This window comes from Juglans regia, chromosome 10 (genome assembly GCF_001411555.2).
Source record: "Juglans regia cultivar Chandler chromosome 10, Walnut 2.0, whole genome shotgun sequence".
Taxonomy (NCBI): Eukaryota; Viridiplantae; Streptophyta; class Magnoliopsida; order Fagales; family Juglandaceae; genus Juglans; species Juglans regia.
The window spans coordinates 3,320,582-3,342,512 of NC_049910.1; the positions used below are offsets into that span (position 1 = coordinate 3,320,582).

The 21,931-nt window shown below is 37.7% G+C and overlaps 1 protein-coding gene across 3 annotated transcripts in view; it reads left to right on the forward strand.

Moving 5' to 3' along the window:
- The window catches only part of LOC108987048 (protein SWEETIE), a 53,975-nt gene extending 32,327 nt beyond the window's left edge, over nucleotides 1-21,648 (forward strand). For 2 of the 3 annotated variants that reach the window (XM_018959888.2, XM_018959891.2), the window contains 21 exons: nucleotides 1,926-2,025; nucleotides 2,113-2,169; nucleotides 2,247-2,314; nucleotides 3,110-3,203; nucleotides 8,212-8,423; nucleotides 12,174-12,318; nucleotides 12,431-12,499; nucleotides 13,483-13,539; nucleotides 13,726-13,812; nucleotides 13,905-14,033; nucleotides 14,181-14,384; nucleotides 14,501-14,959; nucleotides 16,202-16,267; nucleotides 16,815-16,912; nucleotides 17,015-17,114; nucleotides 17,271-17,415; nucleotides 17,890-18,200; nucleotides 18,340-18,474; nucleotides 18,585-18,749; nucleotides 18,834-18,959; nucleotides 20,381-21,648. In XM_018959888.2, coding sequence (XP_018815433.1) covers nucleotides 1,926-2,025; nucleotides 2,113-2,169; nucleotides 2,247-2,314; nucleotides 3,110-3,203; nucleotides 8,212-8,423; nucleotides 12,174-12,318; nucleotides 12,431-12,499; nucleotides 13,483-13,539; nucleotides 13,726-13,812; nucleotides 13,905-14,033; nucleotides 14,181-14,384; nucleotides 14,501-14,959; nucleotides 16,202-16,267; nucleotides 16,815-16,912; nucleotides 17,015-17,114; nucleotides 17,271-17,415; nucleotides 17,890-18,200; nucleotides 18,340-18,474; nucleotides 18,585-18,749; nucleotides 18,834-18,959; nucleotides 20,381-21,157 — 3,604 coding nt within the window. In that variant the 3' untranslated portion in view covers nucleotides 21,158-21,648. The remainder of the gene's footprint in view (nucleotides 1-1,925; nucleotides 2,026-2,112; nucleotides 2,170-2,246; nucleotides 2,315-3,109; nucleotides 3,204-8,211; nucleotides 8,424-12,173; nucleotides 12,319-12,430; nucleotides 12,500-13,482; nucleotides 13,540-13,725; nucleotides 13,813-13,904; nucleotides 14,034-14,180; nucleotides 14,385-14,500; nucleotides 14,960-16,201; nucleotides 16,268-16,814; nucleotides 16,913-17,014; nucleotides 17,115-17,270; nucleotides 17,416-17,889; nucleotides 18,201-18,339; nucleotides 18,475-18,584; nucleotides 18,750-18,833; nucleotides 18,960-20,380) is intronic. The other variant, XM_018959889.2, reaches the window with a different exon arrangement.
- Nucleotides 21,649-21,931: the final 283 nt, after the last annotated feature.

Genomic DNA, 21,931 nt, shown 5'->3' on the forward strand with positions numbered 1-21,931 from the left:
AAGATACCATCACGTCGGAAACTGAAGCTTGCTTATTAGTTGCCAACCTGAAAACAGCCGGAAATGCTCGAAATAATTCAATATCCCCACACCAAACATCAGACCAAAATCTGATTTTTGAGCCATCACCAACCGAGAAGTTAACTTGTTTTAGGAAGCGACCCCAACCTTTCCTAATAAACTTCCATAAACTCACTCCATACGAATCCCTACTCTCCATGGTACATCATCCTCCCCAATCACTACCATACTTGCGATCAATCACCCCCCTCCACAATGCTTCCTCTTCCCCATGATATCTCCATAGCCACTTCCCTAACAACGCCTTATTGAAGCTACAAAGACTATGAATACCCAGACCTCCATCAGCAATCGGACGGCAGATTTTTTTCCAGCTTACTAAGGGATTTTTGATCTCCTCTCCCAAGCCTCCCCAAAGGAAATCTCTATATAATTTTTCAATACGATTGGCCACACCAACAGGTAAAAGGAATAAAGAAAGGAAGTAAGTTGGAATATTAGAGAGAGTACTCTTAATAAGAGTAATCCTACCCCCTTTAGATAAGTAAATCCTTTTCCAAGCTGCCAACTTCCTCTCTATCTTCTCGATCACTCCATCCCAAATATGTTTGGCCTTAAAAGATGCCCCTAACGGTAATCCCAAGTATTTTATGGGCAGCAAAGTAACTTTACACCCCAGAAATTCAGCCAAGTGATGAATATTATGAACCTCTCCCACCGGTACCAATTCCGATTTACTTAAGTTCACTTTTAATCCCGAGATGGCTTGAAAACATAGCAGGACAGCCCTCAAAATTTGAATTTGTTCCCCAACAGCCTCACAAAAAATGAGAGTATCATCAGCGAAGAGCAAGTGTGATATAGTAGAGGGGCCACTAGGATTGGTTCCCACTGAAAATCCCGAAATAAATCCTTCTCCTACCACTGCCTCCACCATTCGACTCAAAGCTTCCATAACAATGTCAAACAAGAAGGGAGATAAGGGATCCCCCTGCCTCAAACCTCTAGAACTCGGAAAATACCCACAAGGCTGTCCATTAACAAGAATAGAAAAGCGAACTGTTGAAATACAGTGACTTATCCAGCCACACCACTTATCACCAAAACCGCATCTTCTAAGCATATACAAAAGAAAATTCTAATTTACATGATCATATGCTTTTTCCATGTCCAACTTACAAAGGACCCCCGGAGCTCCGGAGCTCCTTCCCGTATGCGGCTATCTACACATTCATTTGCAATCAACACCGAATCTATAATTTGTCGTCCTTTAACAAAAGCGTTTTGAGAATTGGAAATGATCTTCCCCATCACTTTGCTCATTCTATTTGCTAACACCTTTGAAATAATCTTATAGACACTACTTACCAAGCTAATCGGGCGAAACTCCTTCAACTCCGAAGCATCCACTTTTTTTGGAATTAATGCAATAAAAGTGGCATTCAAACTCTTCTCAAACTTCTGAAACTCATAGAATTCATGAAAAACTTTCATCACATCCTCCCGCACAAAGTCCCAACATTCCTGAAAAAATGCCATAGTAAAGCCATCCGGCCCGGGAGCTTTGTCTCTCCGCATTCCACACACCACCCGATGCACCTCAATCTCTTCGAACGGCCTTTCCAGCCAGCTTTTTGAAGAAGCATCCACCGCTGCAAAGTTCAATCCATCTATCTTAGGTCTCCAATCTTCCGTCTCACTAAGGAGGGAACTAAAATACTGCACAGCATGCTCTTGGATCTCAGCCGGTGATGTAAGGAGATTATTTTCAGCTTTTAGCATCTCGATAGCGTTGTTACGTCTATGAGAATTAGCCATTTTGTGGAAGAAACTATTCTTTATTGTTTCATTCCTTGTTTTATTACTGTTCTGAGATTATATTCTATCACCTTCTATTCTTGCAGGAGTGTCCGCTTTACACAACAACTTGTTCTGTTTGCACCACAAGCTGTTTCTGTCCACTCGCATGTGCAAACTCTTCTCCCGACGCTGTCCTCAAGACAGGTTTTTGTTCATTTGATAATGAGATAAGTTCTTGAATGCTATCTGGTTTGATTATTTTCTCTGTTACAATTTGCCTTTTTTTAACAGCCAACTTTGAGGCATCTTGCCGTCTCTACTCTGCGACATCTCATAGAAAAGGATCCGGTGCATCCCTGATCTTATGCAACCTACTAAGCCTCATCCAAATGTTCTAGATCCTTGTACTGATATTTTTGTAACAGGTTTCAATCATTGATGAGCAAATAGAAGATAACTTGTTCCATATGCTGGATGAAGAAACTGATTCTGAGTATGTCAAATTAACCGTTCTATTTTTTTGGTGCCTTAGTTTCTATTGGGCAATTGGTGATCGAATTTCTCATTATTTTCTCTTTTAGCCCCCTAGTATTTGAAACTGTGCTGTATTTCTCTCTTAATTTTCTTTGTGCTTTTTGCTGTGATTGTTGTATTGCATTATTGTACGTGTAACTATCTTTTGTTTTGAATATTTTGTGAATGGAGTCTCAGAGATTTATTGGGTCAATGAAACGACTTTCACATTGTGCTATATGTCACATAAAGCTTAAGAACTTTGGAACCCTACTTATATTGGACTGTACAAGTAATATTTTGCTGTTGATGGATCGTGAACAGACACTGGACGAGATTATAACTTTTTTTCCTCATACATTATTCCATTGGTCGATTGTAATAGACTTTAATGGCATGAATGCACAAGATTTTCTTGTATCTTTAGACAGTCATGCATAGGTGTGGTTCTTGTATATGTCCCATGTACTTGGCTTCGCGTATTTTTAATAAAATTCCTATTTACTGATAAAAAAAAATATTTTGCTGTCAAGACTTAGGAAATTGTTTTTCAATACTTTACTTCATTGGTCGGTTGCAATTGATTTCAATGGAATGAGTTTCCTTGAATTTATTGTATCGGTGAACTAGCATGCTAAGGCGATGCTCTTGTATATGTCCCGTATAATTGGGCTTTTGCCTATTCTTATTATCAATAAAATTTTGTTTACCAATAAAAAAAATATTTTGCCATCAAGAATTCTTGGGCTATAAATAATATTGTCTAATCTTGTAGGATTGGAAATTTGGCACGTACCACCATTATGCGATTGCTTTATGCATCATGTCCTTCACGTCCATCTCATTGGATATCAATATGCCGTAACATGGTAAGATCTTTTCATTATGGGAAGTGTGGGATTTCTTGCATATGTTATTCAATTCTTTAAAAACTGTATGACTGGGTTAAATGATCCAATGCTTTTAAAGAAGGGAATGTGGAAGACTTAATGCCATCTTGAAATTAGTTTTTTGTAATCTCACGATTGGAAGAAATTCTCAATTTGGTTTATTCCTCCTTTCCTTATATTACATGCTTTTGTTTTGTAATGGATGCATCCCTGGACACGTCTCTAGTTGGTGCAATTCCTCTTTTCTTGCCATCTTAGTTATGTTTCTGTCAAAATAGTCACAACTCACAAAGTTTTATCTATTTGAAATATCCAAATAATTGGGGTTGGAGGCAGAGCTTATTTTATTATTAAGTGCACATTCAAAATCCCAAATCTGGATTCTTACCTCTTATGAACACAGTATAAGGTATCAATTTTTTTTAAGGAAAAAAAAACTAGGAACCTGTTTAACTGAGAATGAAGAGGCCTGCTGGGGTTGCTCAATGATGCCTTCAATTGTGATGCTATGCATTGGTTTAAATGTTCTCTTAAGGGGACATGTTTACATGTTATCATCTTATCGTGTATATAGTTTTTCATTTATGTATTTTCTAGACCAAGGTTAAGTAATGTGTCCATGAATGATCTCATGGTGTTAGATTTGTATACCTTTGATTATTATTTTTTATAAGTAAGAATTTATTGATCCTCATAATTAGGCATGGCTCAGGTACACGGAAGTATACAAGAGATGAGCCTAATTACAAGCTAAGCACTGTGAAAATCAGCATAAAAGTCATGAAAACTAATCCCATTCATTACAATTGTCGAAGCCCAAAGTAACAATGTATGAAATAAAAAGTCCCTGAACCCTCCCATCGAATGTTCCCTATTATCAAAACAACGACCATTCCTTTCGTTCCAAGTACACCACATTAAGCATAGAGGTACCATCTTCCAAGCAGCCGCTATTTGACGATTACCCTGAATTCCTCTCCAACATGACCAGTAAGTCGACCACCCTCCTAGGCATGACCCAGGCAATACCAAGCCTGGTAAAGATTTCATCCCATAAAGCCTTAACCACCTCACAGTGAAGAAGGAGATGATCTGCTGTTTCTTCATTTCTTTTACACATAAAACACCAATCCATTATAAAAAGCTTGCGCTTTCTCAGTTTATCAATGGTCAAATTTTCCCGTGAGAGGCCAACCAGCCAAAGACAACAACTTTAAGCGGAACATTACTCCTCCAAATGCTCTTCCAAGGGAAAACAATAGTAGAATGGGGCGACATAACCTTATAAACAGATTTGACAGAGAAGTTCTTGCTCAAATGAATCCAAAGCAACTTGTCCTCCCCTTCTGCCTTTAAGTTCAGCGCATATAATGCATTGTAAAATTCTGTGATGTCTCCCACCTCCCAATTTTGGACACGTCTAATAAACCTCACAGACCATTGAAGAGAACCAGCGGTAATGTCCATGTTATTGGCCATTGAAGCATCCTTATCCAACGCAATCCTATAAAGAGAAGGGAAAGCATTCTTCAAGGCAACATCACCACACCAAATATCGTACCAGAATCTGATTCGTGTTCCCCTTCCCACCTAAAATCTGAAATTGCTGAAGATTTTTTTTTTTTATAAGTAAAATAAGTATCTATTAATCCAATCAACTGTCAATTACAAAGTCAGAATATGCCCTATTTATGTAGGAGCATTAAAAACTAAGAAGTCATGAAAATCCATCCCATTAAAGTCCACAACAATGGCCCAAGTACAAAGAGTCCTAAAAAATAACATTTTTAGCTCCGCCATAGATCTCTCTGTCTTAAAAAATCCTCTCATTGCGCTCCTGCCACAAACACCACATAATACATATAGGAATCATCTTCCAAACCGCTTTGATCTGTCGCACCTCGAATTGAGGTCCAACAAGCCAAAACATCCAACACGGTTTTCGGCATAACCCACGCTATGTCCATTCTGTTAAACACCTCATCCCATATAGTCCTAGTTACTTCGCAATGTAAAAGTAAATGATTCACCGAAATCTTCCCAACCATTCCGAATAAATTTCCAAGTTCCCACGCCATATGCCCCTCTTACTTCTTTTGAGCACCAACTCAATGTTGTGAATTTCGTTTTGTACCGGCCGGTACGGCCGAAATATGACATAGAAGACCCTTGTTTCGTACCGAGCATAATTTCGGTAGTATTGACCGGTACTGACTGATATATGGGATTTCGGCCTTTACATTTTTTTTTTTTTTTCATTTCTTCAAGTTGTAGGCTCATTTTTGGACCCCCCAATTCAGACCAGATAATTTATAATTTATATATATAATTTATTCATATATAGACTATTCTGAAACAGTCACCGAAACGGTATTCAAAACATTGCACCAACCGCCCTAAATACTCCCACATTTGACATCAATAACATTCCTCCAAAGAGCCTCCCTTTCCCGATGATACTGCCATAGCCATTTCCCTAATAATGCTTTATTGAAGGTTCTCAACTTTCTGTTTCCTAGACCACCACCAGATAAAGGGGTGTAGATCTTGTCCCACAAGGCCGCATTTTATCATTACTTTTCACTACTATTCACTGCTATTCAATATTTATCATTATTTTTTTACTACTTTTTCACTACTATTTACAAAATATCTGAAATCACCTCACTACCTAAATGCAACCTTAATCAAGTGGAATTTTTTCTCATCCTCTAGGCATCCCCATAAGAAATCACAAAAAATCTTCTCCAATTTATTTGCCACCCCTTTTTGGGAGTAACTGACTATGGTGGTGGTAGGGGGGGTTGTGGTCTCTTAGCGATCCCGGAAGGAGTGGAAGGAAATGGTTGGAAGAGCTTTTCTATGGAGTTAAAACAGAGTTTGGCTAAGAAGGCTCTAGTACTTGCACCACATATAAACAGAGAGGTAGAGAAGGGGAAGGAGAGGCAGTCCAAGTCGTATGTAGAGGTGGCGGTGGATGGTGCAGGGAAGAGGGCAGCAGCGCATGCAGTTCTGAGTCATCCTTTGGAGGTTGAACAAAAACACAAAAGGGGAGGCATGGCAGGGGAACTTTCAGCTATCCAACCTGAAATGGATAGCTGTCCAGGAGAAAAAGAGTTGCACGGGTATCTGCATAGTCTGAAAAATTACGGGCGTGAAGGAGGATTTTAAATTGTTTAGAAAGTAGATAAAGTCTTGGATTTTTAAGATAATCAAAGGTTTGGGCCTAGGCTTGGGCCAACGTATGAGGCCTCTAAAAATAGAAAAAAGGAAGGCTGCTGGGTGTAATAGTTTAAGGCCAAACAAAGGGAAGGCCAAACTTGGGCTGGGCCGCATAAGCCCTAAATGGAGGCCGAAGCTCCATTGGCCCGGGTTTGAGAAGGGCTCTTTATGGGCCAGTTTCACGGTCCAATGGAAGTCCTGGGCCAGATAAGACCCTTATCTCGAGGCCGGTAACCTTCGTTGTCGATCACGACCCCTACGCAGGCATTCCTTCGTTAGTGACAACAACTCCTATGCAGAAATGCACGCAAGCTTCTATGGAACACTTGGAGGAGGTTTTTGACTTGTCCCCAGTCATAATGGTGGAGAAGGCGACAAGTTGGGTATTTGAGAAGTCCACGATAGGAGTAGGGTCTGTGGAAGGCTTGGAGCACGGTGGGAAGACACAGATAACAACGATGTGTCCCTTGGGTTTGGTTTCGTCCTGTGATCATGGTGTAATGCCGACGTCTAAAGGGTCCGTCAAAGTTGCACACATAAGGTCGCTAGAGGTGAAGGGACTTGTTGCCAACCCAGAATCTCCAATGGAGAGTACTATTGGTTTTTTTTTTTTTTTAAGTATAGTACCATTGGTGTTGTTGAGGAGGCACATGATTTGAACAAGGGTTTATTGTTGGTACTGTTTGGATCTATGTCGGGCACTACATCGGGTGAAGACGTTGTCCCCTTGGTATCTCTTCCTCTACTAAACAATATAGATGAATCATCTTCGGATTAGGTTTTGCAAAAGGTTAATGAGATTCAGCATATTGTGGGAATCTCACATGGAGGATGTGAAGACCAGTTTAAAGCTTTAATTACTACGATTGAGGCAAGCCACTCGCTTGATACCAAATCAAGCTTCAAGAAAATCAAGGAGTTGAAACGTCTTTTTAGTGCAATCGACTATGACGCTAAGGGTGGTAGCTCAAGTCGAGGGCATAGAGGTTGATGTATGTTGGGTAGTCTTTCGCATAGAGGGTATTTTGGGAGGTGTGATTTATGTTGGGCTATGGGAAACATGGGGTTGGGGTTGGAGAGGGGTGAGTTATTCTATCTCGGGCTTGATGTATGTTGGGTAGTTTTTCGTGGGCTTTTGGGGCGATAGGAGCTCTCTTGTATGGGTTAGGGATTTTCTTGTATACATCCAATATACTTGGTTTCTCCTATTGATATATATATAATACTTTTACTTATATAAAAAAAAAAAATTATTTGCACGGCAAAGATGTAGGGCCAATTCATATCTTGAGGATGTAAGGAAGATGATTCCTCTTTGTATCATATGGTGTTTGTGGATAGAAAGGAATGATCAAACTTTTGAAGATAAGGACCGTTCTCCGGATGAGCTAAGAAGTTTCTTCTCCCATACTTTATTTTTTTGGACATCCTCTTGAGTACTTACCGGAGCTTGCTTCAATGATTTTCTTGTATCACTTTCTAGCTCCTTATTATGTAACTAGGTGTATGTTGTTTGTATACCTCCTTTGTACTTAGGCTATGCCTATTTACTACTGTCAATAAAATGTTGTTTTACTTATAAAAATAGGTTTGTATACCTTGGATGGTACACCTCATTTATTTGCACGGTAGATGTGGTCTACCAAAACTATTTTTGATTCCTTGAGGCAATGGTTAAGTTGAGTTGTCTTTTAAGATCGTAAAATATAGCTTTGCTATGGCCATATAAGCACTAATCCAATGTGCTGTTAAAACATTTCCTCAGGTTCTTGCTATGTCAACAAGGAGAACTGAAAATACCAAAATTGTAGCGAATGATCCAGAGGGTGACACCAGAACAAATTTTGGAGCAGATGACGAAAACATGGTTTCAAGCTCTGAAGGTAGGTCAGGAAAAGGTTATGGATTTGAAGCTTCTGGCATATTGCCTACTAGAGAGAAGCACCTCAGATATCGAACCAGAGTTTTTGCTGCTGAGTATGTGATGCCTTTCTTATACCTTTTTTATTTAATATATATGAAATTGACGTTTGAAACACTTACCGATAATGCATACCGTGGCTTCTTTCTAATGAACTTTCAGTTTGTGTACATCCATGCCGAGATTTGGAGGTTCATGTATCTTATCTTTATTGTCTCATAGACAAATAATTCACATTTGAAACTGATGTCTGAGAGTCTGAAGCTTCAGGAACATTAGGTCTAGCTGCATCTTTATGCTACATATGCTTCACTTTCTCTGTTCTATAGAAGTTGATTTTCCTTTAACTCATTTAATATATCTTAGACTCTTATGTACAATTTGTCTTGTTTTATCTTGCCTCTTAACAAATTAGATAAAATATTGCATTATATGATCAGCTTCATGTGTGTATGCATTGTAGTTGGAGTAGTGATGTAACACCCAGCTCCCCAATGAAGTCTTTTTTTTTTTTTTAAATCTTTCGGGAAACCGGTGTGTTACTAAACTTAATTTAATAACTTTTCTTCTTAACGAAGCGCTAGGTACAAAAGCTTCCATAAATAAATAAAGACAATCTTTATTAAATACTTAAAATCTAAAAGAGAGTCTGCGGAAACACTTATTTAAAATCAATAAGGTCTCATGTACTTAACAAAATAGCTTATTAAACTGGATTTATAAAGCTAGCATAACATAAACTATTTAGGCCTCTACCTCGCCTCCTTGGGCCAAGTCCTGTCCTATAGCTCGATCCTCGTAAAAAGCCTCACCTGGGGAGGTTAAAATATAAAAACATACAAAAATGAGTCGAATACTCAATAAGCAACACATCATACAGTAAACATAATGACATAAGATTTCTTGAAAAATATGCATACTCATAAATACATACGCAAATAACATGAACACGAACTTATGTTTCACTTGTCATAGACCGATACCCACTGTTGACCCCTGTGAGTTAGAGCTAGTGAATCTCAGTAGATTATGTTTCCGCCCGTGGTCTCTGGTTGTGGAATCCATATATAAGGAAGACACACTGGGTGCACTACCAACATGTATAACCTGGCAATGCAATATGCCCATAACATATGGTACCGTCTTCATATCATAACATGGGTCTTTACGTATCTTATCATTCATACTTCATTATAATCATACTTGCATACTTGCATACTTGTCATATCATAGATTTGAAATGAGATCGCATTCTTTCATAAAATGTCATGAAATATGTTTCTTCACATAAAATCATGATTTTTCACAAATCTTTCAATGCATAACTCCTTTCATAAAATCATGAATTTTCATTAATATTTTAATGCATAAATCTTCACATAAATCATGGATTTTCATAAAATATTTGATGCAAGTTAATCATGACTTGGGTACATAAAAAAGGGCTTCCAATGGAGGGCGTAATGCATAATACTTTTATAAAATACATGTCGTTTAACGTACATACGTTTAAGGGTATGATCATGCTACTTACCTCGCAGCGTTAATCTAATATTTCAGGCATGAAATCGATCACGTGAACTAGAATGAGAGAGGAAAAGTGAGGGATGTTGTGAGAGGAATGAGGCAGTCGACTATTGGCGTGGTGAACTTGGGACACTCACGGTGCTGGACTGGGTATCTTTGGTTTGGCCGCTGCACTTACGGAGATTTATATTTTTTTCCAAATAACACATGGGAGATATTTATAGAGAGATTTGTGAGAGGGTGCCAACGAGTTCAACTTCGAGTTGGGCTTGGTCGCGATCATTCAAGAAGAGAGTTTGAATTTAAAAGCATGATCTAGTAGTTCATTGAATGTAGGATTGACAGTGACTAAGACTGCGTAGGGGACTTCAATCAATGATGATTTTAAGTTAAAATAAATTTATAATGGCCGATCTTTAAATTCTAAAAAAAGTCTAACTCATTCAATAAATAATAAATGAGATTTAACCTAGTTATTAAGCCTAATTTAATACTCCTAATCAACCTCAATAATTTATTGCTCGTAGGCTTATATCCAATATGGCCCATTAAATATAATTTAGGCCCAATAAAATTTATCAATATTCCGACCTTAGAATTATTGGGGCAGGTCATTGCAAGTGACAATATGATTTCAGGAAATTTTGTGCAGCTTTTTGGTTGATAGCATGTCATCAATCGCCAATGTGAGTTTTGGTGCTTTCTACTGTATACGTTTAGTGTAATTGGGTTGCACCGTTTTGTGTTTCTAATAAATTTCTGTATCAAAAGAAGATGTCATTGGAAAGATGATTGTTAATGATTGACAGGACATACCACTTAGAATGTATGTAGGTGTTTTTCTGTATACTTCCTGTGTACACGGGCTATGCCTACTTCATTCATATCAATAATATTTATTTCTTATTTATAAAAAAAAAAGATTGACGGGACACATGAGTACATGTCAAAGCTAATTGCATCATGTACTTTTAAGAAATTTATGTTTATAAGCTCATTAGTTAAATTCAATTAGCATCAAATTCAAATTCAAATTCAAACAAAAATGAATCATTTTGCATGTATGTATGCCTTAAAAGGCATTCTGTATGTAGGGATAGCAGGCTTTTTCCGCTTTCTTTATTCCATGAAAATAGGAGAAAATGGGAGAGATAGAATGCTGTGGAAACATACAAGGAGCAACAAGTTTTCTGTTAAATCATTCTATTAGGTGTTGACATATCAACAACTTATTTCGTTCCCGTGGAAGTGTATTTGGAAGGTTCAGGTGCCGTCTAAAGTTGCTTTTTTTACTTGGACTGCTGTTTTTTTTTTTTTTTTAATACTTGGACTGCTGCTTTAGGAAAGATTTTGATGGTATATAATTTAAGGAAACGCGGGATGATTGTAATGTAGTGGTGTTTCATGTATAAGAAAAATGGAGAATCGATTGACCATCTACTTCTACATTGTGAGGTGGCTAGGGAGTTATGGGCTGGCAGTTTTAGTAGAGCTGGGTTGACTTGGGTTATGCCTAAGAGTGTGGTGGAGCTTCTAGCAAATTGGAATAGGCATCATAATAGCTCTCAACTGGCAGCGGCGTGAAGGATGATTCCTTTGTGCTTAATGTGGTGTTTATGGAAGGAAAGAAATGAGAGGTGCTTCAACAAGAAGGAGAGAGCTGTGGAGGAAATCTGGAATTTTTTTGTGTTTTCTTTGGTTCAGTGGTTTTCTGCTATTGTACTAAAGGGAGGGAATGTTCATTAGTTCTTGTTTTCTTTTCAGCTTTCTAGAATGTAACTAGGTATCTCTTTTGTATACTTCCTGTGCATATGGGCTTCGCCTAGAGAAGGAAGAAATGAGAAGAGAAGAGAAGAAAGAAGGGAGCACAAGAAAAAAGTGGGTGTGCGGCTGAGAGAAGGAAGAAAGGAAAAGAGAAGGGAAGAGAAGAGGGAGAAGAAGAAAAGGGTGGGTGCATGGCTGATCTGAAGAATAGATTTTTTTTTAAATTTATAGTATGGGTAAGTGGGCTGGCGGGTGGGTACCCCCACCACCACCCATCCGTTGATTATAAATTTTAACACTACCCGCCTACCTGTTGCCCACCCCAAATTGTATTGTGTCTTAATGTGCACACAACACACATAACCTTTTAAATCCCTCCCACTTTTCAAACCATCAGTCATGACTTCAATTTAAATTGTCTGTTGATTGAATATTTATATATATTATGTATGCATGGGTATATGCTTGTAGTATTCATCATGAGGTAGATAATTTTAGTTTTCTGTTGGTAATAGGTGTTTGAATCATCTACCCAGAGCTGTAGGGAAGAATCCAGCTCATTTTGACCTCTCTTTGGCAAGGAAACAATCAGCGAACAGACAGGGTTCTAGCGATTGGCTGGTAATCCATGTCCAAGAGTTAATATCGCTCGCTTATCAGGTTTGCAATATGAACTCACTAGCATGTTGTTATATTTCTTTGAAAAATCTCAGGTCCTGACTCCTGAAATGCATTTTAAAATTGATATATTTTCTTTCATTTTCGGTATCAGATAAGCACAATCCAGTTTGAAAACATGCAGCCAGTTGGTCTGGGGCTTCTGAGTACAGTTATGGATAAGGTAAATGTGTGTGAAATAGCTAGATAAAGAATGATAGTTCTGCAATTTCTTTTTTATCGTTTTGATTGGAGCTAATTTTGAAGTCTTTCAGTGATTTTTCCTCATTATTGCTGACTAAATTCTATGACCTATTGAAGAATGCATTATTGAACCAGAGATTTTATTTTAACATTATGTTGCTATGGTTGAGAACTTTTTGAACTTGAGATATCAAACAACTTGAATATTTTCAAATTATAGATGCTATGCCACATGGAAGTAAGTGTCAGAGATTTGGGTTTTAGCTGTTACCAGAAAACAGGAAGTATGCACAATACCAAATTGGGGTAACTTTTGAGAATCGACTTTATAGTCCCTTAACATTATAATTTTGATGCGAACCATAATTATGGCATGGCTTTGCTCTATTGAAATATATCTCTGGTGTCTTTTGTCATCAAATGAAGTTCACTAAGAAAGGCCCTTGAGGTGAAATTTTTTAAGGTGACATGGATCAGCAATTGCCTTTCTCCTTTACCTCCATGGTACAAGATAAACTCAAAACTTCGTTTTAGGCAGTGGTTTCAGATACTGAAAGCTTGACTTGGCATTCCAATGTTATTTCCACCCATGAAAGGAAGTAAAAGTGCTGTTATGTGTTAATCTTCCTACATTTTGCTCACTTCAACAGGATAACAAGAAAAAAAAAATTAAAAAAATATCTTTTGTAGTGGAATGATTTGTAGTTTCTGATTGGTCTTGGAGGCTGTGCTAAAATAGAAAATCAAGGATTAATATACTTGCAGGAAACTAGATTTCATCATCGTACTGCAATACTTTGCTATTTTAGTCTGTTATTATAACTTGGTGGCAATAAGTTGTGAAGATGTCTCTGGCTTTATCTTGGGCCATACTTTCCATTTTTTCTCTGCTTTATCTTTTGCCATAGTTCTTAGTGTCTATCACAAGTTAAATTTTTTCTGCCTTGTGATTTTTGTATGCAGTTTGAGAGGACACCTGATCCTGAGCTTCCAGGACATCTTCTGCTAGAGCAATATCAGGTACATTTATGGGTTTTTTTTTTCGTCTTTTTCCCTTCTTCCATATAATTCCAAAGGTCAACACCTTAAATCATTCATACATGTTAGTTGTAATTTCTTGGAGAGAATTTGGAGTGAATGTCATATTAAGTTTTAAATGTTTCACTTCTGAGATCATGAATCTCACATTATTGAGGCTTTATGTAGGCCCAACTATTATCCGCAGTTCGCACCTCCTTGGACACATCCGCAGGCCCTTTGCTATTGGAGGCGGGCTTGCAACTGGCTACGAAGGTTAAGAATATGCACATTTTTTCTTCTTTCATTACTTTCCAATTGAATGATGAAATGAGATGCAATGACACTGATATGAAAAACAAATCCAGATACTGACAAGCGGAATAATTAGTGGTGATCAAGTTGCAGTTAAACGCATATTTTCATTGATTTCACGCCCATTGAATGACTTCAAAGAACTTTACTATCCTTCATTTGCTGAATGGGTCTCATGCAAGGTATGTAATCCCATTGTTCTTCTGATTCTTTTGTGTATTAAGGGAGCAAAATATCCATTTCTTTTTTCTTTTCTAATGTGTTTTATCTGGTAGACAGCTGTTTGTTAAGTTGAAAAGTCTTTTACTAATCTCTTACTGACAAACTAGATCAAGATAAGACTTCTGGCTGCTCATGCCTCTCTCAAGTGTTATACGTATGCATTCTTGAGAAGATACCATAATAGGATTCCGGATGAATATCTAGCATTGTTGCCTTTGTTTTCAAAGAGTTCAAGTATACTGGGAAAGTACTGGATCCGGGTTTTAAAGGATTACAGTTATATCTGCCTTTGTTTGCATCTCAAGAAGAATGTAAGCTTCCTTGTTCCTCTTTCATGACCATCTTTCATCTGAGAGATATATGTTTCATATATATTCTTTGTAATGTCTTTATGGCATACTCATTCAAGTTGCATCACGTCTTACAGTGGAATCAGTTCCTTGATGGAATCCAATCACCTCTGGTTTCTTCAAAGCTGCAGCCTTGTTTGGAAGAATCCTGGCCAGTAATTTTGCAAGCACTTGCGCTGGATGCAGTTCCTTTGAATCTTGATGCGAATGAACATTCCAAAAACACTGTTGAAAATATGGCAGGAAGCTTAGTATCTGGATATAGCATGGTTGAACTGGAGTCAGTAGACTTTCAGTTTCTGTGGGGCTTTGCTCTTCTTGTTCTTTTTCAGGGACAATATCTAATTCTTGGTGAATCTAAATTGCCTTTGGTTTGTGCTAAAGCAAAACATAGTGAAGACTCACCAATTGAAGAGCTCGATTCCCCTGGCTTGAACTTGTACGAAATTGTGCTACCAGTTTTCCAGTGTCTCTCTACTGAAAGATTTTTTACTGTGGGATATCTCACTCTAGATATTAGCAGAGAATTATTGCAGGTTATGATCTCTCTCTGTTCCTTTTGTTGTTATAACTTGGGTAAAGAAGTATGGTGTGTTTTGTGGCGTTTTAATGTTTGAATCCATTATCTTTAATTAGGCTATTCTGGAATGAAATCATTGATGCACTTAGTGGTGGTTAGTGGTGGTTAGTTGAAATGGTGTTATCTCATGAAATCATAAATAGATCCCATGCCACAAATATATGTAGTTCAAGTTTTTCTTCGGTTTTCTGGCCCAATTTTTATGATGCATTTATAACATCAAATGCTTTTTATGTTCAATGGATCCATTCAATTACATTAAGAAGACAACAACGTGTTCCCTCGTCTTTTTAAATTTCTTTCTTTTAATGCATGATCATCTCTAAGATTTTTATGCTTTGAAATTTCTCAAGCAATTTAATGTGTTTCAACCCATACAAAAGAGTTTATGAATGCATAAACTTCGCTGGCAACGGTATAAGTTACAAAGTAACATATGATTTGCAAACAGGCTTTTGTATCCCATTTTAAGTATGATAATATTTTGAAACTGCTTTATTGTGATCTTGATCAGAATGGGTATCACTGCAATTGGTAGAACTCAAACTTCTTCCACTTGTTGACTTATATCGTTGACTTTTATTTTGGATAATATTTTATAAATTAAGAAAGAAAGCCACTGTTCTGGATGTCCACCTTGTCGCTTCAAGCTATCTCTGGTATGATTAATTTTTTTGTGAATTTCCGCATGCCCAACAGGGTTTATGCATAAAGAGAGAAGCCCCTCCATGGTGTACTGCTACTTGGTGCCATGTTATGAACCATGAGCAGTCCAAGAACGAAATTTGTTTCCAATGAATTATATTGACTCTTTCCTCAATGCATAATGGTGATTCATGATGGCAATAACAAATTAGCCTCCACTGGACGATCCACTAGCTACTTTTGCGACCCTAAATTTATATCCCGTGGCATAATTTCAATAATGGTTTAGAAGATATGAATATAACACTCCAAATAACAAATTACGTACAATTAAACCTCTAACATTCATTTTGTGTGTATTTTCAGCTTGCAAAGTTGCCTGCTTCTTTGGTCTCTCACTTCATCTTAGCTTGACTCATACCATACATTAATTTATATATAACCAGTATGGGTGACCGTTACCATATGTGATGCTAGAATGACTCTATTCCTTTGACATTCAAATTAAGGTGTATATTCATAAGGATGCTTAAAAAATTTTAAATGGATGCAGGTTTTCTCATATTCCACACACATGGATAATTCATTTAACAGTCTTGCGATATCAGTCCTATCACAGGTAAACAAAGCAAGTCTTGTGAGTTAATTTGAATTCATTTCTGAAGTTGATAAATAAGAAGCATTGGTTCTAAAACTAATGTTGCAATTATTTAAACATGCCAATGCATAAGAGAATAATACATGGTGTCTATGTGACCAATCAGTTCTGAGTGTTTTCTTTATGAATTGCCATTTTCATAGGTTTCAATAATGATGATATGATCATTAGCTAGTCCTCCTGTTGCATTGTCCAATTTTAAAGCATAAATCCAGTGCACCATGCCAGTGCATTATTGGCATCCATATCTACTTTCCAGACTTGGGTTTTTGTACCAATTTGTACTTGTGGATTTACAGAGTATTGGTTCCTGCTGTTTAACATGTATCAAGTCCTGTATTGCTTTGATCACATTAGTGCTCTATGTAAGCTATTTGTATAATATATGGTATAAGTTTGTCTTTCTCATATCTGAGATTTACTTCATCTCTTTGAGTCATTCTTTATATCCGCCAGCTTGATTTTCAAATGAAGATACTGAGTTGTTTGCATCAAATTCTGACAACAGATTGTGCAGAATTGTCCTGAAGATTTCCTTGAAACAGAAGATTTTGCTTGTATTGCAATGGAACTTTGTTTAGCTTACCTTTTCAAAATGTTTCAAAGGTAACCACCATGCCAGGAAGATTGGTCATTTTTAGTTTAAATTTGATGAAGAGTATTCTTAGTGATATCCTTAGCTAAATAGTCCCAACTTTTTGAGCTCAGTAGCGATGCAACTTCACCAGATCAGCCGAATTGGGATGAATTGATGTCAACATTATTTTTTACTGCAAAGACACTGTTGAAGCGATTAGAAACTAAGATGGTAGGTGTTTCAGACATTTAATCTTATATTGATTGTGGTGGGTAAGATTTCCACATGTACAGTTTCCTAACATTCAGCATATGCCTTCTCTTTCATTGTTATAAAATTGTCTTAACCGCTAAGTTCTATGTTCTCATTGAAGTGCATTGTCTTCAGTTGCAGAAGCAGTTGCAGTCAGTGATATTGGCATTTCTATTAATTGGTTACAAGTGCATTAGAGAAGCCACGACTGAATTATGCTTCTCAAAAGTCAACGATTTTGTCAAGTGCACTATTTCCTCATTGGAGAAACTTATTGGTGGTGAGCATTTTGAAGTTACAACTGGATTGGTGGATAGTCAGTTTTCTTTGTCAATTACCTATATTTGCCATTTTATCATTACCTTTCAAACATTTAACTGTATAATCATTAGTTGATATTAAGTCACTATAATTATCTGAATAAGATCTTAGATTAGAATTAGTTTACTTTGTCGCAATTAGATATATCAGTGATTATCTTTCTCCTGTATAGCTGAAAACTCATATTGCTCAGCTTCTTCCACGGAAATTGTTTAGTCCAAAATTTTGGCATCATTCTAAGTAGAATCTTTGGATTTTGTCTTTTGGGTCATAAAAAGACTCAAAAGTTCACATCTTTTGGTGTGAAGATGCCAATCAGATTGTGCTAGGATCCTACGTTCCAACACATGTAGATGCATCAAAATGTTACCTTTGCGTGTATGCATGTCACAGTGTGTCAGCCTATCTGAAGCTAATAGAATTTGTGCTGCAGAAAATTCTAAACTTGGTGATGATGGCGTTCAATATCTGAGAGCGGTTATTGGAACCTGTCTGAATGTGATAGCTAATTTGACCAAGGATTGTATTGAGGGCATCCATGTATTGGAGAATAAGAGATCAGACTTACGCAAACTACTGCAAATGAAACTCGCTTTCTCTGCGGAACAAACTATATCATTTGCCAAGCTGGTTCATGAAATTCAATGTCTTGGACAGAGCAAAGACATTCATCCCATATATTTTACTCTGTTCATGTATTGCACAGAGTGTATCCGAACGTTACTAATAGACGTAAATATACAGGTAAATAGGTATCTATCCTTCAAATATCGGGGTGAGATTATAAAATCCTTATTTACCGATAAAAAAATATATATCGAGGTGAGGTCACAGGCATTATGTTGGAACAAAATGACAACTAATGGAATTTTCTTCTGCACAGGTTCAAGCAATTGGGTTACAAGTGCTAAAAAGTATGGTACAGAAAGGCTTGAGCAATGGTTATAATGCATTTGTAACATTTTTGGTTGGAGAACATATTAGAGATATTTTCACGATAATCCAGAGGATGCTGAAGGTTTCTTTTCTTTTCAAGTTCTCTCCCGAAATTAGAGATTACAACTCTTTGACTTGCACGACTTCAGTTTTTTATATTCTAAGGGACTTGCACTCTTCTGTTGATTGTAGAAACCTCTAACCAAAGAATCAGTGACTATTGTTGGGGAGTGCTTGAGAATCTTGGTGCTTCTGCAGACACTTTCCAAAGGTAGTGAATCTCAGAGAGGTTTTATGAATTTGCTTTTTGAAGCCATTGTCATGGTTTTCTTGGCATCAGAAGATGGGTTTTCTCAGGTAATATTAAATAAGGGCCTCTAAAATTGAAATTTGACGCATTTAATTTCATCCTTTTTTCCTGAGTGTGTATCATACTTACAGGAAGTCAGTGACATAAAAAGCACCGCTGTAAATCTTGTCTCCCATTTAGCTCAAGTCCCTTCCTCAGCAGTTCACTTCAAGGATGTCTTGTTGTCAATGCCTCCAATGCACCGGCAGCAACTCCAGGTGCTGTTCTTACTATGTGGCACTGTTATATTTGATACCTGGAACTATATAAATCATAGGCAAAATTAAAATTAAAAATATCCCAGTGTTTGACCCCAATTCTAAATTCAAATCTTTCTAATTTCGTTATTTTAATCCCTACAGTTCCGTGTCTATCTTCACTATTTAGGCTTACTTACAGAGGACCCTTGTGAGTTGCACATGGAGCACTTGTATGAGCCCAAAAAATAATAGAAAAGACAATACATTGTCCCATCTGTTTCCTCTCCTCCTCCGCCTCTTGTCTTCCTTACTTACCTCCACAGCAGTCTCACATAAGCCTCAGTAGATGTCGGCCACCAAAAACACAGAACGTAATTTGTGCTTTTAGATTCAAAATATCCATCATACCCACTTCCCAAATCCCAAGCATTCACCAAAAAACTAACAAAAATCACCAGCCACATTCGATTTCTGATAATTCACCAAAAGTTTCAATCAAATCAAATCCAAGTCTTAAATTCTTAAACCTGAAAAACCAATCAATTTTTAAAAGCAAACAAATAGTATTTATTGTAACAGGTGATGGGGCCAGGTAAAATTACCATTGCAAGTTGCCGATCCTCATACAATGGCCCACACCCCTCTTCCCACAACAACAATAGAGCAACTCCAGACCTCAGCTCCAGGCACATGAACTCTGGAGGTAGGGAGGTGGGGAGTGAGAACTGAGAAGAGAGATCAATTGTGTGGCACATCTGGAGGATGCAGAGGGGTGTTAATTTATTTTCATTCTTCATCCTTTTTTATTCATAGGGCATCAGATATGTGTCTCAAATTCAACTCACCTGGTTCGACCATCAGTCTTTTTTTTATTGGCACCGGGTGTCCAGGAACAGCGTCTATACTAATCCCGGGGGAGCACAGGCCCTCTGTAAAGATTTTTCCACAAGTACACATCGGGTAATTCAAGGGGAAAATCCCCTAGTCCAATGACCCCTACAGATTGTTTGCACCCAAGGAGATTTGAACCTTTGACCTGGGGGGAGGATACCCCCAAGCCCAAGGCCTTTACCACTTGAGCCAACCCCTAGGGGTTTGGTTCAACCATCAGTCTTAATTTGTGGAGACTGGTAGGTCCAATCATGCTATCTTTTATGCAATTTACCTGATGCATATGGACATACATGACAGCCAGCTGAATATTGTTCCCCAGAAATTGAGGGAAAAAAAAATCGCAAGGTGAGCTTCATTATAATTTTCAACACTACCTAGAAGATTGCTGCCAAAAAAATTATTAGAATGAACTGCCTAGAATATTGTGACAGATACAGTTTAAGAGAAGCATTGCCATGTTGTAGGGGTAACTTGAAAATAACCGACTTGACTTGGCCAGTACTTATTGAGGAATATTTTATATGACTAGTCATCTCTGCTTTCAGGGGGTTATCCGTGCATCTGTAACTCAAGATCATCATGCAACAGAAACAAAACCATTGGCACCGTTACTGGAGATAAAATTACCGGTGCCAACAGCTGGAATTGGAGGGAAACATTCCCCATCATTAGCCTCTACTGTTCACTTAGATAACAGTGGAACAGAAGAGGATGGAGAGGATGATGACGACTGGGATGCTTTCCAGTCATTTCCGGCCTCTACAAGTGCAGCTGGAAAAAAGCCAAAATTAGAGAGTCCCGCAAAAGAACTGGGCTTGGTTGAGAACTCTTCTGTTCTGAAAATTGATTCTGGAAGTAATGACATCCAAGAATACTCAATCTCGCAACCTCAAAACATTGTGGAGGAGGAGATCAATCATTCAGAACATCAAGAGGCTGGTGAAGAAGCTATATCTGATAGCCAGGGCAGTCAGGCATCTCCACAGAATGATGCACAAAGTACCAGAAGTGGGATGCATGAATTCCACACTATTGTCATCAAGCCCTGCGATGATCAAGAATCAGCAGTTTCAAGCAAAGAGAATGAACAAAGATCGTCCGATCTCCAATCTGTTGAAGTTGAAGTTGCAGCAGGATCAGTCGAAGTAAATGATACGGAGGATAATGAAGTGATAAAGGAGAACCCAGATAACAAAGATGATCTGATATCGTCAGATTCTCTTCTTCCTCGTGAAGAATTATCTTATGAAACTCATGGAGAAGGAATTCTTGAGACTCAGAGGGAACCACAAGAAGCCGATGAAGAAGCCCAAAAGAAATGACTGCTGAAATTCATAGCAGTGACCAGCCGGAGAGTGTTGACTATTCGGGAACACCAGTTAAGTGAAGAAGATAATGCTAGACTATGATCATTCTCCGTGACAAATAGCATACGATGTGTATGAAATGATTAGTTCACAAAATTTTCATAGCTTAACTATAACTCCAAGCCAGGGAATCAGATTTTGTAAGGTCCAAGTAGAAGATTATTTGTCTGATGTCAACGTGGTCTCTTTATAATCCTGCCGTTACATCAGTTTCGGTTCTCCATTTATCTTCTCATGCTGGTCTTCAGCTTGACTTGATGCTTTAGGAGGGTTCGCATTTCCATATTGTAAGGTCTTGATATTTGACTGATCTACAGTATAAAATACTGAGAGACGCGAATTATCCAAATGACTTGTACAGATTAAGATCTCTTGATGAACTTAAAGGATCTTAATCCCATTTCTTATTTATAAATACCAATGTCGATGGAATTGGCACAAAAGCACCAAACGCATATTCTTATTCATCATTTTCACTATCCTATCCACCCTTGAACAAACTGAACACGCTGTCATGGTTGGAAGACAATCACAACACACAGCAACGGCACGAGGCTCAATTGATGACACGACGCCAATTTCGACCGATACGCACGTCACATAATTTCTTCCCACAGTAAAAGAGTTTGACAATAAGGTAGATTATTAAACAGTAATGACAACATTAGGCAAAGAAGTTATAGTATTGATAGTACAATAAATTCAAATCTTTCCTTGATATATGGTTTC